This window comes from Muntiacus reevesi, chromosome 14, assembly GCF_963930625.1.
Source record: "Muntiacus reevesi chromosome 14, mMunRee1.1, whole genome shotgun sequence".
Taxonomy (NCBI): Eukaryota; Metazoa; Chordata; class Mammalia; order Artiodactyla; family Cervidae; genus Muntiacus; species Muntiacus reevesi.
The window spans coordinates 60,485,700-60,509,232 of record NC_089262.1 but is presented as its reverse complement, the minus strand read 5'-3'; the positions used below and the strand labels follow the sequence as shown (position 1 = coordinate 60,509,232).

Below are 23,533 nucleotides of genomic sequence, written 5' to 3'. Positions count from 1 at the left end.
GTTTCTGAAACATTTTGCTGTTGGTGATTTATTTCCCATCCATGTGGCCAGCCATTTGTTTATTCTATTGCATGCCATCTGTATTTCGGTAGAGAGGTTTCAAGTTCTTCTCATTCCCTACCTCATATCCCATGGAAAACAATTTATAATAGACACAGATTTAAATCATTTGGATTCACGTGGAGCTGGTAACTCGAGCTGCCTTTCATTTATATGTGACAAATGTTTCAATGGGATTAGCAAATTGTGTTATTACGAGGTACTTAAGGAGACACAACACCTTTAAAAAAAAATGACAGATGATGTTAACGATTTCATCTGGGGTGTTTACCAGCAGTACAGAAGACTTCACTAAAGTTGTAGGAAATTGCCCCAAGAGACAATAAAGCCCTACCACAAATCCTGTCCCTGTCTTTGCTTTCTGAGAGTCTGCAAGGATGTGCATCAGCACGTGGTCATGTCTACAGTGAAGAATAAACATCAAGCTTCTTCACTTTTCAGGGGAAAGTTATCATTTAACCCACAGATATGATAACCCTGTCTGCTTCTTACACTCCGGTGACATCCTCCAAGCCCTCCACCCTGCTCTAGTTTGTCTCGATGCTCACAAGCGATGGACCCCAGACTTCCCCAAAGAAAAGTGTAAGCCACGAACTCCAGCTCAGCAGCACCAGTTTATTCCCATTCTAGGGCCCACTTCGATCTGCACTAAAGAACAGCCAACCACTCAGAGAAACAGTTTCTTGTGGAAACTACAGAGATGATGTGTGAAGTATTAATTACCATTTTCACAAGAATCCTTGCTGCTTTGGTGGAGAGGGGGTATCTGATGACAGGCCCCAGCCGCTATCCACAGTTCATGGTTGACATCTGAGGGTTGAGAAACGTCCATCTTGAGGTCTACTTGATTTTCACTAGTCCTTACCAAATCAGAATGAGAGATGCCTGGGGGGTAAGCGGCATCCTGATGGAAATCTGGTGGCGTCGGTTTGTTCAAAGGGTTAAGTGACATTTGCACTAAGGCTTCATTGATGAAGAATGAATTTTCGTGACATAAAGTCTCAGATTGATTAAGTTCCATTACCTATGCAAGAAAAAACAGAATAAGTTCTTCAGTAATTTGCACCAGTTTTATAAAGCATTTTTTCTTAATAGAATTTAGCAATCAAGACTTTAGTGAGTATGGTAGAGGATATTACCCTTGACTCCCTCCTCCCATCCTCTTTTAATAAACCAGTACCAAAAACTTCAATTTACAAAACATAGCATATCTTAAAAGAAATACAAATCAAATGAAAAAACATGTGCAGTAGTGTTCACTGTCATTAAAGTGTTTCTACTTTAAGGGAATAGCATTTTCACTTTTGCTAAACAAAAGTTGAAAACATTCATGTATATGTAAGGTATTTGCAACAAATATAATTTAGCCAACTAGAAAGGAAAATAAGATATAACACAGATCATTCTTATAAGCTTATCAACTTTTACAACTTTATATGCTATCATTAAAAAAGTATCTATGTGCAAACAGTACAGAAAAGTAAACTGGGACAAATGAAATTGTCAAGAGTGGTTCAAGAGGGTGCAAAACGAAACACGGAACTTTTCGAAAGGTTTTATTCTGACTAAACGTTAAGCTACTCACGTTAACTGCCACTGGTGAAAAATGGATTTTGAATTTACTAGGTCCTTGTGGCTCAACTGGTAAAGAATCCGCCCACAACGCGGGAGACCTGGGTTCGATCTCTGGGTTGGGAAGATCCCCTGGAGAAGGGAAAGGCTACCCACTCCAGTACTCTGGCCTGGAGAATTCCAAGGACTGCAGTCCATGGGGTCGCAAGGAGTCGGACACGACTGAGCGACTTTCAGTTTCACTTTAGATCAAATTTACAAAAAAGAGAATAAACTTGGAATAACAGGATAGTAGTATACTTGTTAAATTCAGCACCTGTGCACGTTACTAGCTAACGATCCACTGAAAGGTAAATCTTACAGAACTCTGAAGATCAGAGCACAGACCTCTTCAAACATGAAACACACTCGTGCGGAGGGAGACTCCAGGACAAAACTCGCCTCACTGGGACAACTCGATTCTGTATTTCTTCCCTTGGCATCAAGGGCATCTATCATGAGTACCATGAACCCATGATTCAGAAGCACCCAGACTTTTCAAATGTGTGTATGTCAAGATGCCATGCGGTTTGTCTCTGGAAGTTCCCAGCTCCTGCTCCCTACACATTGAGTCACTCTTGCGAGCTCTTACATGAGCAGCAAAAAGACAGACGTGTGTTCAACGGCTCCATAACCACCACGACTGAAGCCGTCTTACTCTGCCTCTGCGAGCCCAGGAGCCCCGTACCTCCAGGGTTCCTGGAGAAAACGCGGCGGGAAGGCTGCTCTGGCGGCCGTGCTTCCAGCGGCGCAGCAGGCTCTGCTGGGCCCGCATCCTCTCGCGCTCCCTCTCCACCAGGCGCTGGCCCTCGCGCAGCCGCTCCAGGCTCTGCTGGTAGTCCTGGAGCTGCTGGTCCAGCTCGCCGCGGCTCCCGAGCAGCAGCTCCTCCTGCGCCCGGCACTCCCGCTCGCGCTCCCGCAGCCGGCTGGCCCGGGCCTCCTGCTCGCGCTGCTGCAGGTCGCACCTGCGGAGCCAGCGCTGCTGGTCTTGCTGGAACTGGAGCTGCAGCTTGTGGGTGTCGGCCAGCTCCTCCCGCTGCTTCTCCAGGCTGCGGGACTTCTCCTGGTCCTGAAAGGGGCTGCCTCGGAACGCGGGGCCCGGGGCCAGGCTCTCCCGCTGCCGGAGAACCAGCCTGTGGATCTCAATGTGGCTATCCTGAATGGTCAAGGCGGCCTGTCAGAGCAGAGAGCGAGAAAGCAAAGGCGTCCATATCGTCCGCACCGTGAGCTGGCAGCACCTCTACACACCAAAAGTATGACCGAGTGATTCTCTCTGAACACTTCTCTCCTTGTTCTAAGTTACCTCCCGAGTCTGGCCTTGGCACTTCAGACAGGCTTGTCTGCACTTCCTTAGTGGTACAGTCTGAGATGTATACACAAAAGAAATAAAGCCCAAAAGGAATATTCTCTCTCCTTTGGAAATATGGTTTGCTGCTGCTGTTGGACAATATTTAAGCAAGTGTTCTGAGTAAGAATTCAGTCCATAAATTCACAAGACTGCCTTTCTGTGCCATTCCACATTCTCTTTCTGAGGTCTTGACAGTCAATAATTCAAGAGAATTTAAGAATCTATATAAATCTGGTAGTACCTTTTGAGTCTCCAACCAGAAATTACTTAAGCCATATGACATACGTGAAGACATAAAAGTCAACCATTTGGAAGCTTTGCTAAGTAATCTTTTATATAATAGCAGTTAATATCATATTTAGGAGATATATAAATGGTAAAGCTAGTCTCATTACTGTTATTTCTTTGTATTATAGGAGGAAGGTCATGCACAAAACACTAAGCTGGAATTCACCTGTTTGATAGAATGCTAAAAGGAGGCTGGAGTGATTAGGGGGATATAGACATAGGTTTGGAAATTACCAACCAAATTAAAATAAATTTTTTTTTTTTAGTTACGGTATCTACCTATTAAAAGTTTGGCAGTATCACAGGAAATAACTGCCAACTTTTGGAAGGATTCCACAAAATAAAACAAAAAAAATGTGAATGCCCTTGGAAGCTTTTATTTTCAAAAGTTCCCATTGAAAGCGCAAAGAAACAGAGAAGAGACAAATTGAAAATAGCCACATACTGGGTATGTGTGTGTACTGTGACTTGTTATGAGAAATTATTACTCTCCAAGGGATAGATTCTCATTTTTCTTTCCTAAAAATTTAAAAAGCTATCCATGTAACAGATGCTGAGACGATGAGGATTTGATGATTAGTTCTTTAAGTCAGCAGTTTCCTATACTTTTGAAGATTTAAGAATTAAAGTATACTTTAAATTAGCATTTGTTTTGGAACAAGACTCAAAAATGTTTTCAGTGAGGTCTTTCGAAATGAAATGTTTCTAACTGTGAAAATCAATTAAAAATTGAAATTCACATGAATTTTCTTTTTTTCAGTGGGTTTTGTCATACATTGATATGAATCAGTCATAGAGTTACACGTATTCCCCATCCCGGTCCCCCATCCCACCTCCCTCTCCACCCAATTCCTCTGGGTCTTCCCAGCCCACCAGGCCCGAGCACTTGACTCATGCATCCCACCTGGGCTGGTGGTCTGTTTCACCACAGATAATGAATTTTTGATTATTGTCTTTCAGTGGTTATTATAAAGAAAACAGTGATACCATTGAAAATAGGTACTAATAACTTAGATCTTTAAATATGAAATAAGAAGCCATTCAGGACTCTGCTGACCTGGCTAAAGCAAACTGTAGACTGTACATCACCAGTTAATTCTAACAATTCCTGAGGGCATCAGGAGAGTAAAACAAACAAACAAAAAATCCAATATTCTATACGCCAAAACTTCCATAGGCAATGATAACTCTCAGGTAAGGATTACAATTAGACTAATTAAACACTAACATGAAGTATTTTTCATCTACTTAACATTTGGGATAAAACAACTCTCTTTTGTAGCATAGGGGTGAAATTTGAAGATTGCATATTCATCTTCACATTTAAAATTTACGTTTACATGTAAGACTGAGAACAGCACTTACTTTTCAAGCTTAGGAAAATTCCCAATTGACTCTCTTTCTCTTTTTTAAATTATACTGAAGTATAGTTGGTTTACAGTGTTGTGCTAGTTTCTGATGTACAGCAGAGTGATTTAGTTGCACACATATCCTCAGTCTCTCAACTTTTCTCTGCTGAAGTGTGTCCTTTCCTTTCTGTCTTGCCTATACCTCATCTCTAACTCTATTCTTCTAACATAGGGATCAAATTTCATTTTTATCTGATTCAAAAATGCTATGTAAAATACTTTAATCATGCATAAGAGATTCAGCTTCAAAGGAGATGACTGTGCCATGAACAGAAATCTTTCAGAGCACATAGCCTTAAGCCAGCTCAAAAGCATTGGTTAAGAGAACACGCTCTAGAGTTTGGTATTTGCTTCAACCTAATGTTGCAAAAATGAGGTCATTTAGGTCACCCAGCTTTTCTGAACCTTGAATCCACAGAGGGTTGCATTTAAGGTTGAAAAGAACAGATAGAAGCTTGTGAGTGTATTCACCCAGCAAACAATGGGACACACAATGTTTTCATCTCCCAAAAGTTAATGAAATGCACTCATGCTATATTCCTTCTCAGTTAAAATGTAGAAGAAACAATATTTGTTTTACATGAGAAATTAATCTCTAAGAACATCTACCCAAGTCCAGCTATATCTAATGTAAGATACTAAAGGTATTCCCACTAAATCTTGAATAAGACAAGGGTGGCCACTATTATTTACTATTTAATATTATTATGGCCACTATTCAGACATTTCAGAATTTCTAACCAAAGGAGTAAGTCAAGAAAATAAAATTAATTTAATTATTGAAGAGTAGCCATAATACCATACTTTCAATTTTTTACTACTTTGAATACGCCAAAGAGTCAAAAAAAACCCTGCTAAAACAAAAATTTGATGAGTTTGCCTATTTAAAAAAATAAATCAATACTGTATCTATGCCAGCAACCAATATTGGGGAAACATAATGAAAAAAAGAATATTCTGTTCACAATAGGAACAGAGACAAATATCCAGGAATAAACTTAGCAGAAAAAAAGTACCCACATGAAGACAATTACAAAGATTTCCAACAGAACATAAAATAACATATTCTCAGTCAAGAGAACCAATTATTGCCAAAGTGCCAATTTTCCCCAACTTAATTCATAAATATAGTAATATTTTAATTAAACTCTCTCAGTATAAGTTTAAGAAATTTGTCAGAGTGATTCAAAAGCTTTTATGAAAGAACATTCAGATATTTAAGAGAGTGGTACTTATCTTAATAATCTTAATAGATACAATAATGCTACTAGATCAAGAATAGGCAGATGATCAATAGAACATCAAAAACATCTTGATGCAGTCAAAATATTGACTCAATAACAAAACAGCAAATGTAGCATGACTATATTTTCTGATGAAAACTTAGTATCAGACTTTATTTTAATATTCAACAGATTTAAGATATGAAATCTGAATGACAATAAACCGGTGGGGGGGGTTTAATTTCAGTAGTAACCAAAAAATGCAAATTAAGGTCGTGAGCTACCTTGCCTTATTTTCAAAAAGAGGAGAAGTAGAGAGGGGTGCTACGTATTTTGACAATGTCTTTGAAAAACCTCAAAAACTGATTTCAGTAATTTATCCTACGGACGCACTCAGATATGTTCAAAGAGGTCAGTGCACAAAGATGTGTGCTATAGTAGTATCAAGAGAAAAATATAAACTGTGTGTGTATGTGTGTTAGTCACTTAGTGGTATTTCTCTCTTTGTGACCCCTTGAACTGTAACCCTCCAGGCTCCTCTGTCCATGCGATTCTTCAGACAAGAATACTAGAGTGGGTTGCCATTCCCTTCTCCAGGGGGTCTTCCTGACCCAGGGATCGAACGTGGATCTCCTGCATTGCAGGTCGATTCTTTGCCATCTGAGCCACCAGGGAAGCCATAAACTATGAGGAATGATTAATTCCACAGACCTGAATTTTATACAACCATTAACAATTGTGCTGTAGAGACAACAGATGACAGAGTGGTACAGGCTCCAAGGGTACACATAAAATGATTTTTAAAAACTGGAGGGATACATACCCCCAGACAACAGTAATTCTCTCCACAGAATTCTCACAAGTCATTTTATTTTACTTACATGTATCAAGATTTTTCTATAAATTTGTCTATAAACATTGCTTTCACATCATTTAAAAATATTTTTTAACTCATAAATTAAGCAATTGGATGTATTCAGCCTTTCTTGTGCAGGACTTAGGGGATCATCCAGCCCCAGAGCCCTCATTTTTCGGACGCCTGTCCTTCCTGGACAGACAGGGAGCCATCTGATGGTAGACTCTGTGGACCACTTGCCTTTGTGTAGTCAGTCTTCATCACAGTGCCTGGCCCAGGGAGGGTACTCAGTAAATGTTGGGTGGATGAACCAAGGAAACAACGGAAGAGCATGTGAATTATCTGACTGCCCCTAAGGCCACATGTGGAAGTGAAAAGAGTTTAGGTGTGAATTTAAGTTTTCACCAGAAAATGTGAAGTCATGCTACACTCACTTAAGAGTTTCATTGCAAACTTCCAGCCAGATCATATTCATCAATATTTTTTAAAGATATGAACTGTTTTATGGTTTCAGAGAAGAATGGTATATAAACTACAGTAATGGCGATGCCTCGTGATTACAAAACCAGGTGAAGCTCAAAGAATCAGCAGAGTTACACTTGGGGTGGAGGTGGAGGGTTGGTGTTCTTTTAAGATTATTCATTACCTCTCAAATGTTCTAAATTTTAAAGTCTGGGACTCATCACATAAAGTGAATTGCATGAGGGAAAACATTCACAGGGTCAGAGCATAGTTACCTGAAGGCTATATAAGAGACGAGTTAAATTCTGTATCGCTTGTATAATCTGAAAAATAAGATTGTGAGTGTCAAAGTTTTGAAAAAGCATTCATTATGCACAAAGAAAGGATGGTGACATATTTAAGGTATGCAGAGCTCACCTCTGACTGCAAAGAACCTGGGAAACTTCTATATTCCACCTAAAATACATAAAAACATAAAGAAAATGAACACTCACTCCACTCTTAAAAGGCTGCACTGCAGTGTTCCACAGCCTATGACCTCAGGGAAATCACTGCTCTTGCTCAAAAACTCTTCCATAGTGACTTTTCTTCCCAGAAAGCCAAGTCGATAGAATTAAACCACCACCTGACGAGAGAGAGCCCCCTCTGGGCAGCCTTGTATCTGAGCTGCAGGGCCACTTCCTCCCAGACCCACTCGGCCCTCCCTTAGGACACCCAGGGAAGACGCAGGCTCAAAGTGACCACATGTACCTCATGCAAGCCGGGTTGTAAACGGTGCTCTCTGCACCCCGGCTAGTCTCTCGGGCCAGGCTTGTATCCTGGAGGCCAGATTCAGAAACTACAGGTCATCATGCCCAGTCTCTAACTCACTTTGAGATTTGGGAAGTCATAATTGCCGCTGGCTGGGAGGAGAAACCAGACCCAGAGGCAGCCCAAAGGACAGCACTCAGATGACCGGCCTCCTCCCACTGAGAGCTCCTGGGGCCCACGAGTGGGCACCTAGGAGGAGCCCTGGCAGCACGGGCCTTGAAGGAGGCCACAGGAGACCATGTGCTCCTTGTGGGTGGCGGGGTGGGGGGTGCATCTCCACTGCACACATTGAGCGCACATGTGCATAGTGAGGCTTTCCAGTTTTCAGCATGCAACATTTGTCTATTTGTTTACCGTCTCTTTTCTCTCGTTAGGATGCAAGCCAATGAGTAGCAAGATTTCATCTGTGTATTCAGTGCTGTGTCTGCAAGCCTAAGAGGGCTGCCTGGCGTGTAAGGGACACGCACACGCCATACTATAGATAAAGAGTGAGCAGCCACTGTGTCCTCCACACATCACACTATGGGGATCCTCAGAGTTGCTGCCTTCCAAGGGCCTGCAGCCTCCCGCACACCGCTCGTGGTCTTGTCTGAGCAGCTTGAAATCAAACCTCAAGGAACAGTTCTCAGGTAACCTGAAACTTGTTACATTCAATTAGTTCAGGCTGATGAGGCCACTGTGATGAGCTAGCCCGGCCTTTTCTCCCTACCCGCTCGCTCTTCACCCTACAACTGCCCATGAAAGCTTTCACAAGCAGCATCTTGAACAGGGGAAGGACAAATGATGGGAAAGGAGATGAAGCTTAGTCATTAGAGCTGTGGCCCACCCTGGGGAAAATAAGAGCTGAGAACTCCCCGTTCCATAGTGAATTTTGGAGTTCTCTCCACTCTTCTGATTTGGTCCCTGCTCTACACTCCACTGTGTTTGTAAGAAGAAGATTGTACAGGACATAATTTTTATACTCTATAAAAATTAGATACACAGAAATGAGTTGGATTATGCCATATGAAGTCACTTGTTCCCAAGATCCACTAAGTTTGATAGGAGACAGGAATTTTGAAATGTCATCTTTTTAATGGAGTTGGTCCGCCACCTTGTGGGGAATGTGCATAGCTGCACTGGGTGCTTTACACATAGGATATTTTGACATTTGGGTTACAAATCTGAAATTTTGAAAAATTTTTTCAGAAATGCTTCTTTTTAAACCTTACCATATCAAGAAAGATAATTACAAAAACAGCCATCATATACTTCTTTAAAGCGTGATTCTTTAAATGATTCTGCTCTATAGGTCAATTCATTTCTCAAAATGCCTTATTAATGGCAAAATTTTCCAGGTAGGTCCATCCAAAGAGGAACCTGGACACCTCATCTCTTACCTGGGACGGAATCATGGAAGGGGAGGACTTCAGGGGTGGAAGCCACCTCAGGTTTCCATTCAAAACTACTAAGTCCTTCCCCCACTTCCCTCCTCTAATAACAAAAAAGCAGCTGGAAACTACAGACTTGAAAGTGAAGTTTGCCCTGAAAAGAGCGGAAAAGCAGGAATGTTTTAAGATGAAAGAACTTAGAAAGCTTACAGTCAGAATAAGTGGAGTGAAATCTAATGACTATATTCATTTCAGCCTATGAAGTTTGAAAAAACAGTAAATCACAGCCATCTTTTCTATGGCTCTTAAAATATCTTTGATTTCTCAGTCATATGTAATATGCACAAAAATATCTATGAAATACAAAATGTTACATGAATAAGATCTGACAGATGTCATTTCCCCACATTAACACACTGTGGTATCCCTAATGTATCTAATTCAATTTTAGACGAAGTAACTCCTGAGCCCAGATAACCCTGGGAAGGCCCACTAGCGGCCTCCCAGAATCATGTTCTTATTCCCCATCTCCCTCCGACATCTCAGTTTCACCTGACGTTAATAGGAAATTTCACTTTAAAAGAGTGTGTTGTAACCTATGTGTATGGTACACACAAGGAAAGGTGATGCCAGGAAGCAAAAATTGATTAGGTTAACTACAAGACTATCCAAAAGGCAGGCGACAGTGAGAGTGGCAACAGGAAAATAATCAGAAACGAGAGGAAGGGAAGAGAAAGTGAAGCAACCAGAGTATTCCAAAGTCAAAATTATTTCTGCCACTTTGGCGTCACCTGGTTGCCTAAGGGCCTGCCAGCCCAGGACCACCTCTCAGCCAAGAGGTGCGAAATGTCACAGGTGAAAAGCTGGAGGTTTGCAGGGTGGCAAGTGAGACCAGGAGCAAGAGCGCAGACACACAAATAAACATTTGAGTTTTCAATCTTTTTAATAGCGTTTCATTCGTTTCTTGGTTTACACCTACACGATATTAGAAAAGCAAGAACATTTTAAGAAAAAAGGTAGAAAGTTTAAGTACGAATACTGAAATGGAGAATAACGCAGGAAAACACTTGCGGGCTATTCACTGCCGAGGACAGACCAGGAGCTGAGGTGGTTTTATTACACAAAGTAACCGGTGCCATTTACTAACAAGTCAGTTCACAATACCTTCTCCCCCGCATCAGAAACCGCCAGGTCGGTTCCCACACCCTGGGTCCCGGCATCCACATCCCAACAGCCTCTTCCTCCTGTCCCTTCTGTGACTAGTGCTGGAAGCACATCGTTGAGACAGAAACAAAAAGGACATCATCAAACATCAGCCAGCGGACGGGGTCCCTGGTACACAGCTGACACATATTCCAAGGTAAGAACATCACAACGTCACATGTATCGAACATTCTTCTAGGAGGTGCTAAAACAGAACAGAGTAAAGTGCAGAGTCCCTGCCCCCAGGGAGCTTACATACTAGGAGGTGCCAAGCTGACCCATGGCATCCAGCTTTTTACTTTTCTTTCTTTCCGGCAGAGAGATGTCTGGGTGATGTCTGTGGTACTAAGACGGTAGGATCCTGCATCTCACATTCACTTAATGGGGAAAGAGGCCTGGGGAGGGTCAAATAAAAACAGGCACAGCGGAAGAAAAGCGAGGCCTGGCAGACCAGCTCTACGGAGACAGGTCTGGGAAGCCTCCCTCGGGGCTGGTACAAGAGTAGCAGACCATCAACGAGGGAGGGAGGCATCCAATAGGAGGAATGAAACATCTTTCTAAGCAGGTGAAGAAGGCGAAAACTGTATGAGCTAAGAGTCATGAAACTGAGAAGCTGTCCTTATCTCCAAATAACTTACTAGTAATATTTTCAATACTTTCCAAGTGTGTTTTTTCCCTTACAATTCTTGCTTATGCTCTAAATTCACAAACACTGTAATTACTCTATACTTAATGTATGCAAACACAGAAATATTTTTAGCCCAGAAATATGTTTAAGTACCAAATAGATTTCACTCCATCCGTTAAATCTCCGACGGTGGGGTTTTATTTATTTATGTATCCACCCATGTGAACTCAGTTAAAATTTATACCATGTTCACCTTGCATAGATTAAAAAATGGACTTTCCAAAACCCCTTCCCACACCAAATTTCACCTGCCCAGTCAGGACCTGGTGAAATAAATATTCATTTGTGACACTGTTTATAATTTTTTTCCTCGGTACTATCTTGGAACTTTATTTCTGATGAAGGAAAGACTTTTTTCTTTATTTAAATTAATTAAAAAATACTTAGATCTCTGGAAAATGAGAGTCTTCTATGATTCCAAAGGCCTCTTTTATTATGAAAAAGCTTTTGTTTAAGCAGAACCTGCTTCAAATTATATCAGCTAAAATTTAAGTTCATCTTGCCCAAGCTGGTCAGTGTTTCCTCCATAGTGAAGGGACACTTTATAGAGATTTTTCTGGCACTCAAAAATGGTTCAACTCTTGGATATTATTCCTAACTCTCAGAGAGATGCCAAAAGAATTAGCCATTCTCTCTCTTGTCCCCATCATAGACATGAGGACCACCAGATAAAGAAAGAAGCTGACGGTGAGCCAGATGAAGGCAAGGAGAGCGGAATGGATCAGGTCTCTCTGCTCCTGTATTCTCTTTCAAAACAGACAAGAGGGTCTTCATAATTTCACAAGAAGTAGATTTACCTGTCTACCTGATTAGGTATATTGAGGACTGAAAACAGAGGGTCTTGCTTGGTCTGTAATCTCAGACTGACATGGGCCTGACTTAGAAGGACCCAGTCCTTGAAGCCTATCATAGGACTAACCCATCCAGTTACAGACTTCTTATTTAGGGAAGTGTTTTTCACCCTCATCAACTCTATAAAGCGTATCAAACTCCAGGAGCACCGTGTTCCAGTCCAGCCCCAGCCTGAACACCGACCTGCCTCTCCTCTACAAGAACCCTGACATCAGGCCGCTGGGAACAGGCTCTGGATGGTTCTAGCAGATGTCAGGGGAGATGACGGCCGGGTCTGATGGGAGGTGGGCGCGGCCTGTGCCCGGAGCAGCTGCTGGAGCTGAGCGGAGCCTCTCCAGCTGTCCCCGGGCTGACGCTGAGAGCGGCAGATCCCTACTCATATTTTTAGCTAGAACTTCCTCAATGGCATACTGAGGTTCTTCTTTAAAAAGGAAATCACCCGGGGCAGTACAACTCCCCTGATGAATCTGGGCTGTGTCGAAATGAAAAACATATGTGCACATTCTGAAAATAGAAACCCAGGATTAGATAAAGTAGAACCCAAGAGAGGAAAATAATTATTGGTGCTAGTTTTAAAAAATGTATAAAATTTTAAAACTGGACAGCTTCCATTCATCTCTTAATTAACCAAGGGATGCTGTTAAAGAAATTCTAAGGCAGTTTAATCCACCAATCTCTAGCTACTAAAAGACATCTTATCTTGAGCATAGAAGACCTGGCGGAAGTAAGGTTTTTAATCACCAGGATATAATGAAAACTATGTGCTTGTATCTCAAAAACCTCTAGAGAACTAAATATTTAGCTTACAACTACACATATGATTAGGTTTTGAGAAATTACTGAAATCAACTTACTACATTCTATTTTTCTGTATTTAAAGTATTCTGAAACACTGTTTAATAAATGAATTATGACCTCAACTTTGAGGTATAACAACATTGATCAAGAATCTTTTGGTACTTCTGCCTTTAACCAAAACACTAGATTTCACATGTGTGCATATGTGGGCATGTGTGTACGTGTGTCTTGCATGTGTGCATGCACGCATTAGATTCTAGTTTTCTGAGTGTGGTTTTCTCAGTTGACCATATGAGATGAAAGTAAAGGACTTACTCTTTAATGAACTGCAGGGACCCTTTTCCAAAAAACCCCAAAACTGCCAAAGCTCTTGCAAGACTGCATTCAGTTAAGTCACAGCCATCACAAGGCAGGGTAGGGTTTGGGGAAGGTCACTGCTGGCCTGGGTAACCTACAGCTAGGCAGTGTCACCTACCACTGTTCTTTAAGTCCTGGCCCTTGGAACACCAGTGTCGTTATTTTAAGTAAAGTAGGCTAGTGCATTTATTCTCAGAGTTTTCCCTAAAGAATATACTCAGTACCCTCCAAATCAGGGCACAGTTGTTGCCTTCATTTTATGTGCCCACTCTGTGCTCCAGGGACCTGTGCCCAGGCTCACTGCCAAGGCCACACGCTCACTTACAAGCAGTAGACGGTCCTGGTGCGTCCTGAGAGGTGAGCACGTCCGGCAGAGCAGGTTCTCCACAGCCTTCCTCAGCAGACTGACACGCATCGCTCATCTGGGAAGCCTTCACTGCCACTTGCAGACTCTCAGCTGAGGAGGACGAAGAAAACAAAAGTCAATTTAAAATACACACACACACACACACACACACATTTTTTATTTAGTTCAGGGGCTAGCAAACTGTATTTTACCTGTGTCTGTTTTTATATGACCCAGGAGCTAAAAATGACTTTTACCTTTTTTACAGTTGTATTAAAATACACATTCATGCACAAAGAAGACTGTGTTCCCAAAAAACTGTACATGGCCTGCAGAGCCTAAAATATTTACTATCTGGCCCTTTACAGAAAAAGTTTACCAACCTGAATTCTAGACCAGTATCATTTTATGATACAGGATTAATTCAATTAAAAAAAAACTCAGTATAAAATAATTCAAATGTAACTTTCAGTAAAATAGTATGCTTTAAAAAAAAAAACTTCCTGAAATTCAGTTAATTTAAATATAATATCAGGCATTAGGATTTTCAAACTTGCTACTCAGAAATATTAGTTATTCTTCAAAAGAGAATTTCCCTAAACATGCCTTAAATAAAAAACAGGTTCCCAATCCTTACCCTCAACCTACTAGATCAGATTATCCAGAGGAGAAAACAGAGGCATTGAATTTTATTTATTTATTTTTTCAATTATTTTTATTAGTTGGAGGCTAATTACTTCACAACATTGCAGTGCGTTTTGTCATACATTGACATGAATCAGCCATAGAGTTACACGTGTTCCCCATCCTGATATCCCCTCCCACCTCCCCCCCCCACCCGATTCCTCTGGGTCCTCCCAGTGCACCAGGCCCGAGCACTTGTCTCATGCATCCCACCTGGGCTGGTGATCTGTTTCACCCTAGATAATATACATGCTGTTCTCTCGAAACATCCCACCCTCGCCTTCTCCCACAGAGGAGTTGAATTTTAAAGAGCACCAAAGGCTACTCTTGAGATCTGGTAAGACTGGGAAACACCACACCGAGAAAGTCAAGCTTTTAGCGACAATGAAGGTTTGCACTTAGCATGCAGAACAGTGTGACTCTGAGGATCTACAAACATTTCTAAAATGCTGTCCAGTGATGCAAGTTAGCAACTACCATCGAGCGCCTACTCTGTCCGGGGGCCACTGGGCATCTGCTAACTAGTAAGGTGAGTTTGCAGGGGAGAGAGACACATGCAGCTAACTCTACTGTAGCGCAATGCACATCAGTGCCGAGTAACACCATCCAGGTATCAGAGCACCCAGCATGCCCAGCAGCACAGGCTAAAACTGCGAGCAGGTAATAAAGGTCCATCCAGTCAAGGCTATGGTTTTTCCAGTGGTCATGTGTGGATGTGAGAGTTGGACTATAAAGAAAGCTGAGCACCAAAGAATTGATGCTTTTGAACTATGGTGTTGGAGAAGACTCTTAAGAGTCCCTTGGACCGCAAGGAGATCCAACTAGTCCATCCTGAAAGAGATCAGTCCTGGGTGTTCATTGGAAGGACTGATATTGAGGCTGAAACTCCAATACTTTGGCCACCTGATACAAAGAGCTGACTCATTTGAAAGACCCTGATGCTGGGAAAGATTGAGGGCAGGAGGAGAAGGTGACAACAGAGGATGAGATGGTTGGATGGCATCACCGACTCAATGGACATGGGTTTGGGTGGACTCTGGGACTTGGTGATGAATAGGGAGGCCTGGCGTGCTGCAGTTCATGGGGTCACAGAGTCAGACACAACTGAGCGACTGAACTGAACTTATGTGATATCATCAAGGATAATGAGAGGGCCCCTGGCTCATGTCAAGCCAGCCTTTTGTCTTTATTTCTAAAACCTCTCTTGTCTCTACCCACTTCTCCCTACTTGCATTGCAAATAGTCCTGGTCCAGACCAAGGCCCCAGCCTCTCTCACTGTAACAGCTTCTTAACAGTCTCCAGGCAAACTATTCTCCTTCTGATCTTGTTTTCCATTCATCAACCCTCATTCTTTTCAAGACATAAATAAGATCATGCTACACCCATGATTAAAAGCTTCCAAAAACTAACTTTCCATTGGTTTTGGAATAAAATCTCTCTCTCCCTCTCTCTTTAACCACAGTCTACAAATATCTGGTCCCTGCCCACCCATAGTACAGTCCCCTCTGCCTCCTGCCACCTGGCCTTCCTTCTTTCATCGAACATGCCAAGCTCATTCCCAAAGTAGGGGCTACAAACTCACATTCTCTCAGCCCATTCTCAGGAATTGTCTTCCCCTAGGTCTCCAGACAGTTGGCTTCTCATCAGTCAATTCTTACCTCAAAACATAACCTCAGAGCCGTCTTCCCTGACCTCTCTACAGTAAAGCCTTCCCCTCCATCCAATCCCATTATCTTATTTTCTTGTGGCTTTCTGAAATTACCTTGTTTCTTTGTGTATTGTTGCCTAGAGATTTTTATGAAAGCATTACCCTTTCCTTAGTTGGCACCAACAATAGGGCACTTGGTTCAGTTCAGTTCCTCAGTCGAGTCCGACTCTGCGACCCCATGGCCTGCAGCATGCCAGACCTCCCTGTCCATCACCAACTCCCAGAGCTTGCTCAAACTATGTCCATCAAGCCGGTGATGCCATCCAACCATCTCCTCCTCTGTCGTCCCCTTCTCCTCCCACCTTCAATCCTTCCCAGCATCAGGGTCTTTTCCAACGAGTCAGCTCTTCGCATCAGGGGGCCAATGTATTGGAGTTTCAGCTTCAACATCAGTCCTTCCAATGAATATTCAAGACTGATTTCCTTTAGGACTGACTGGTTTGATCTCCTTGCAGTGCAAGGGACTCTCAAGAGTCATCTCCAACACCACAGTTCAAAAGCATCAATTCTTTGGTGCTCAGCTTTCTTTATAGTCCAACCCTAACATCCATACATGACTACTGGAAAAACCATAGCTTTGACTAGACAGACCTTTGTTAGCAAAGTAGTCTCTGCTTTTTAATATGCTGTCTAGGTTGGTCATAGCTTTTCTCCCAAGGAGCAAGTGCCTTTTAATCTCATGGCTCCAGTCACCATCTGCAGTGATTTTGGAGCCAAAAAAAATAGTCAGTCACTGTTTCCATTGTTTCCCCATCTATTTGCCATGAAGTGATGGGATCAGATGCCACAATCTTAGTTTTCTGAATGTTGAGTTTTAAGCCAGCTTTTCACTCTCCTGTTTCAGTTTCATCAAGAGGCTCTTTAGCTCCTCTTCATTTTCTGCCATAAGTGTGGTGTCATCTGCATATCTGAGGTTATTGATATTCCTCCCGGCAATCTTGATTCCAGCTTGTGCTTCATCCAGCCCGGCATATCGCATGATGTATTCTGTATATAAGTTAAATAAGCAGGGTGACAATATACAGTCTTAATGTACTCCTTTCCCAATTGGGAACCAGTCTTTTGTTCCATGTCCAGTTCTAACTGTTGCTTCTTCACCTGCATATAGATTTCTCAGGAGGCAGGTAAGGTGGTCTGGTATGCACATGGTAGGTAGATGCTTAATGAACATCTGATGAATAAATGAGTGAGAGATTCTCCATCAGTGGACTCCACTTTAGATCACCTCTATGCCCTCCTCAGGCTTTCCAGGTAGCTCAGCTGGTAAAGAATCTGTCTGCAACGCAGGAGATCCTGGTTTGATTCCTGGGTTGGGAAGTTCCCCTGGAGAACGGATAGGCTACCCACTGCAATATTCTTGGGCTTCTCTGGTGACTCAGACACTACAGAATCCACCTGCAATGCAGGAGACCTGGGTTCGATCCCTGGGTTAGGAAGATTCCCTGAAAAGGGGCATGGCAACCCACTCCAGTGTTCTTTTTTTTTTTTTTCCACTCCAGTATTCTTGCCTAGAGAATCCCCATAGACAGAGGAGCCTGGTGGGCTACAGTCCATGGGGTCACAAAGAGTCAGACATGACTGAGCGACGAAGCACACATGCCCTCCTTAAGAGTTCAGTTTCCCCAACTGTGAAACAGATGCAACAGATTCCATGATTTCTAAATCCTCTTCCAGAGGTAGTGTTCTGAGATTTCTATGACAGAACTTACCAAACATTTTCTGCAAACAACCAGAGAGTAAATATTTTAGGCTTTGTGGGCCTATTGCACCTATTCAGTTGTCTGTTGCAACTATTCATCTTTGCCATTGTAGCAAGAAAGCCGCCATAGACAAAGGAGACGCATGGGTGTGCCCGTGTTCCAACAGAACTATTGCTATAAAAACACATAGTGGGAGGTGGGACACATTTAGTCCATGGGCTGTAACTCAGCAACCCGTGTGCTGGATGACAGCATCCCCTGACACTCTCAGGTGGTGGCTCCAAGCCCTCCATCCCTAGTCACTTCCAGTCTATTAGCCCTATTTCCTCCCTAAACCTGTTTTTCCTTTGAATTTTATGCCACCAGATTACACCACTTACTGGCCCTCCTGGTTGTTATTCACCTACAGATTCCTTAAGCAACATGGCACCTGGTATAAATCCTCTCACCTACCCCAATGCAACTCTTGTCAAAATTCTCTGTCATCACAACTCTATGAACATAGTCCTCCAACACCCTTGCCTCTCATCTCCCTAACTTTTCCCCCTTCATTGACCTCGTCCTCCACTCTACCTCAGCCAGCAACTCCCACGATTTTACCCCAGACTCTGTTATCTCCACACTGCACCAGCAGGCTCCTTTAAAAACACAAATCAAGACATTCCTCTACTCAAAACTCTGTACTGCTTCCCTTGTCACTCACAATGAAATTAAAAGTACTTCATCTTGATCTCATTGATGTAACCCAAGTCCTAGGTGCTCTAACTCATCTCCTGCCACTCTCCACTCCTATTTCACTCCACCTGCACTGTCCCCTTGGCTGTTCCTCAAACAAGCTGGGTGCGCACCTGCCTCAGGGCCTTTGCACCTGCACTTCTCCAATCTGGAACATTCTTTCCCCAGCCAAATACTCTGTTTTCTCACTTCTCTCTTGTCTGCTCACATATCACCATATCAAAGAGCTCTTCCCTGGTCATCCTATCAGAAATAGGACCTCCCCAACCCCATCACTCTCTATTCCCCTTATCCTTATTTTCCTTCATAGCACTTGAACCAAACTGACATTTTAAAAAAAAATACATTTTGCTGTTTCTGGAATCAGTAAGGACTCTGTTTCTGAATAATAAGGATTTATTCTGCTGTATCTTCAGCTCCAAGACCATAGCACATGGCACATAGTAGCTGCTTAATAAACATTTTGGGAGTCTGTTGAGAAAAATCCTTTTGGAAGCAACTTACCCTCTTTCAGTGCTGCGGCCAGTAATGAGGCTGCCTGGGGAGGCTCTCCAGGGTCTGGTTTAATGAGGAGGTGGGGCTCTAGATGGACATCCTCATATCCACTCAGTTCTCCAAGTTTCGCATAGATATGCAGCTTCTCTTCCAAATATGTGCAAATTTGTTGATCTTGGTTACTGAGTATTTCTAAGAAATAGTAATTATCATTGAAAATTATCACATGAATAAAACAAATGAAAACCCAGGCTCTAAGACAAAAATGTTGCTAATTAGCAAGCAGAATGGTTGAACAGGTCAACTACAAGTCATTGGGTGGGACAAACATAGATTCAAATCCTAACTTTCTATTTGGTGACTGTAGCTTCCAGCAGATGATTAAACATCTTCCACTGTCTCTTCTGTAAATTTGTTGTACTCAATAAATGTTCATTTCCCTTCCAATTCCCCTAATTCCAGAAAACCTTGCAAAGCCAATCTTTGCTTATTCAGGCTGTTTTCTATTAAGACTAAACATGAAGCTCAGGAATGAAAATTGAGGCGGCACTGTCCATGATGAGCGCTTCCCACAAGGGAAAACAATGCAAGGGCTGGAACGCTCGGCCTTCAGCCAGTCCTGGTCAAAACCAAACATACCGGTTTGTTTTTGGCTTCTCAACATCCAGTTTCTCTAACCACCTTCACATGCATAGACTTCCTCTCATTTCAGCGTGTCACAGAATTCTTAGAGCTTAAAGGGACCACAACCAGCAGCGGATCCAAGGCTTCTCCGTCTGCCTCAGAATCACCAGAGGGGAGCCTAAAATACTGGCGTGTACAGCCCACTGCCCTCAAATTCTGGGTGAGTTGGCTGAGGGTGAAGTCCAGGCATCAGAATTTTTAAAGACCTCCACAAATGATGTAACGCCCAGTGAGAGGTGAGAATCACTGAGCTCATTTAATTTCCTTACTTCACAGATTTGGAAAACAAGGACCAGAGCTACTGTGGTCCTTTTCCAAAGTCAGTCAACTATGGCCTAACAGTGCTGGGATCTAAAATCCAAACACTAGACAATGGGGTTTCCCTGGTGGCTCAGTGGTGAAGAATCCACCTACCGATGCAGGGGACACGGGTTCGATCCCTAGTGCAGGAAGAGCCCACATGCCCTGCAGCAACTAAATGCCCTGCACAACCACGGAGCCTGCGCTCCAGAGCCCAAGCTCTGCACCCAGAGGAGCCACGGCAATGCTTCTCTGCACCCAGGATCTGTACGTGAAATAAAACCCGAACACCACAACTAGAGAGTAGCCCCCACTCACCACAACTAGAGAAAAGCCTGGGCAGCAACAAAGACCCAGCACAGCCGAATATAAATTAGTTAAATTTTAAAAACACTAGACAATAGCTCCCATGCCCATCTGCACCGTACTGCCCACAACTACTGTCATGTTATATGCAGAATTTTAAACATATATATTTTAATCACTAAGGAGGAAGAGGTAGGGAGTCATTTTATTTGAGCACTTCTAGTGCCAATATATATTAATATATAAACTTTTTTGAGAGCAATCAGGGTGGGCCTTGGGTGCACAAAATTAATTATTTAGTCCTGAACTAAATGAACTATTCAGTCTCCAAGGAGAACCCCGTGACCAGGGACGCAGAGGCGCCTGCACTGTACCTTGACATTGCTGAATCTTCGCTGCTCTGGCTTCAGCTTTCTTCCTTTCTTCATCAGACTCACTTGTCCTTCCCCCTTCTTCTTCTGGGCAACTTTAAAAGACAACAGTCAAGAGAGACAACTGAAACCATACCCAAGTATCTTTAGGTTCATTAGAAAGACATGGGAACTTGGCAGAAGAATTATGCAGAAAAGAAAAAATTCAGCATAAAGAGAATTCATCATGCCCCCTGGCCAAGAGATTTGGTTTTCTTGAGTATATAATGGAGGTTGCATTATGTAAGAGAGCTTTCAAAGTGAGCAGTTTAGGATGACTCAAACATTCCAACAAACACACACATACACAAACATATACTTATACACACACAATACCAATGCCAGGAGTAGGTACAATTAAAAGAATACTTTTTGCTTTCTACTGCATTTGGGTACTTCCATTCTCAATGAGGGTAAGAGCAGAGAGACCAGAGAGGGAGGGAGGCAGGGTGGCCGGTTGGGTAGAGTGCAGGTGAGGTGGAGGAATTTTATACAACATCTTTCAAGGTCTAATCAAATTACCATTAAGAATGAGCACCCTCACGCCCCCATTTATAAAAACTGTCATAGCACCAGCAATGAGGGCTAAGTTGATACAGATGCACTGATCTAAAAATGTTTATTGAATGATTCTTCTGAATTATGGACACAGAAAAACAGAAGACATGGTCCCTGCCCTCAAGGAGCTTCCAATCTAATAACCAAACATATATACATAAATAAGATAATAGCTACAAGGCAGTAGCAGATATCAAGCATCAATAAATGCTTTGGGAGCAGGTATTAAGGAATTTCAGGTTAGGAAGAGACCAGTGGAACTGAGGAGGTCTTCATGAAGATGCTGGGTCACAGCTGTACCAAGATGGGCAGGAGTCCCACAGGCAGAGGGAGACGGGGCGTTACATGCAGGGAAGCGTGGAGAACAAAGATGCAGATGAGGGGCTACGGCAGGCAGGAGCAAAGGGCAGGGAGCAGACCCTTCTAGCTGAGGCTGAGCTTTCATGCGGGGGAGACATGGTTAGATTCTTTTCCCCAATAGAGCAAGTCCATTCCCGAAACAGTGGACAGAAGGAAGTACTACCTTTCTACTGCCTGTTGAATCCGTCTCATCCAGGTATTTCTTTCCTCCTTGGAGTTGGTATGGATTTCATACATCTCAGGACCAGCAGATGAAGCGCTGATCAAAAACATTCCTCTCTCCTCATTTGCAACTTCCCTAGCAATGAGCTTCTGAAGGGAAATAACTGATGGCTTCTGATCCTACAGAAAACAGGATGATGTGCAGATGAAACAGTATCCTACTTAAAGGAAGGGTCTCACAAGACACAATAGCTAAGGAAAGCAACAGTATTAGGCAAATATCTCACTGCAACCTTTCCGGAAGAGCTGTGGAAGTGGGTAAGATCTCCAATGAAAAGGTATGGTGAAGAGCAGATGGAAAAAGAGGATACAGGAGAATGTCCTTAGGAACTGGTGATTTTAAAAGATATCATTTAAAAAGAACAATCAGAGCAATAAGAAAAAATATCAAAAAAGGCTGTAGTGAGGGATAGAGAGACTTTTCTAGAAGGGCATGGAAACAGTGTATCAAATATTATGAATAGATTAAGAGGGTTGGAAGACCTAAAGTGACCCTTGGATTTGGCACCTAATAGCAACACTGTTTTCACAAGGTGACGAGTACAGAACCCCAAGCACCAAAGGGAAATCTATTAAAATGAAAGGTAAGCAGGGAGTGCAAGACCTCAGATTCTCCAGGACCAATGTCTCCTGCTATCACAGCACCAAGGCTCACTCCACCTGCAAATGCCTCTTGTTCTCACCAAGCAGACAGGTGAGCTCTTGGTGAGCAGAAGTGGGTCTCATTCATCTTCATTTACCTAACACATTGTTTTAAATAAAGTAGGCAACTCACTACATGTCTTTAGAACTCTATTTGGCATAATTCCATCAGACGGAAATAGGAGCAAAGTCTAAAATTTGGCTGATTAAATCACTTTCCTATCGACATTTACTGTGATCCTTCAGGGCCTCCTTTTAAGCACTGGGCATTCAAATATGGATAAAAACATGGATAATGCTAATTTTGGTAGGTAGGTAAAGTTGAACAAATGGCCAAAAGAATGCCTGCACAATGAACAGTTTGGGGGCTAAATATGAAGACTTCTCTGGTTTGTGGCTTCTACCACCGTTTACAGAGCTGGCTGCAGCACGTAGCTTTGTTTCTGCCTCAGAAAGTGAGACGCCTTTATCCAGAACACGCCGCGCCAGCCCTCCCCGTTGACTCCTCAGTGCTTGGCTATTTTCCCAGCAGCACCCAGCTTCACCACATCTGAAGGTGTGTGCAAGGGTATGACCAGAGGATCACTTCACTCAATCTTCATTCAATTCTTAAGAGCAGCAAACACCGAAAACCAACCCACCATGGGACAAACCATTGGTCTGCTCAGTCTTGGGTGCTGCCTCTGCTCATGGAAGTCAAAGCTGCTTTGTGCCAAAGCTTTTGGAATGCTGCTCTTGCTAATTAGGGAGCACCTGTGAGCATGTTTAATATCCCTTACTCGATAATGGGTTTACTATATAAGACCTTATCTACTTTCCTTCTTGCAATGCTATTTCAGCTTCCTCAGCTTACAAGGTCAGCAGCCTCTGTACATAAAGAGGCAGAGGCAGAGTAGGTTTGAATACACACACACACACATATATAATTTGAACTAGTAGTTTAGTGTTGCAGGAGAGGAAGTGGTGGGGTCAGATATTTTAAAAATGAAAAACAGGTCAGTGGATAGAAAGTAGCTTCCATTTAACCACCACAGACCAGGAGGCATC

General features: G+C 42.7%; 1 protein-coding gene across 8 annotated transcripts in view; it reads right to left on the bottom strand.

Annotated features, from left to right (window-relative positions):
* ARHGEF28 (Rho guanine nucleotide exchange factor 28) overlaps nucleotides 1-23,533 on the bottom strand; it is a 320,275-nt gene that overhangs the window by 33,123 nt on the left and 263,619 nt on the right. For all 8 annotated transcript variants that reach the window (XM_065905708.1, XM_065905711.1, XM_065905707.1 and 5 more), the window contains 9 exons: nucleotides 21,786-21,964; nucleotides 20,669-20,760; nucleotides 19,014-19,196; nucleotides 13,661-13,792; nucleotides 10,602-10,702; nucleotides 7,675-7,713; nucleotides 7,533-7,580; nucleotides 2,360-2,845; nucleotides 784-1,084 (listed from right to left, as the gene is read on the bottom strand). In XM_065905708.1, the coding sequence (XP_065761780.1) occupies nucleotides 784-1,084; nucleotides 2,360-2,845; nucleotides 7,533-7,580; nucleotides 7,675-7,713; nucleotides 10,602-10,702; nucleotides 13,661-13,792; nucleotides 19,014-19,196; nucleotides 20,669-20,760; nucleotides 21,786-21,964 (1,561 nt within the window). The remainder of the gene's footprint in view (nucleotides 1-783; nucleotides 1,085-2,359; nucleotides 2,846-7,532; nucleotides 7,581-7,674; nucleotides 7,714-10,601; nucleotides 10,703-13,660; nucleotides 13,793-19,013; nucleotides 19,197-20,668; nucleotides 20,761-21,785; nucleotides 21,965-23,533) is intronic.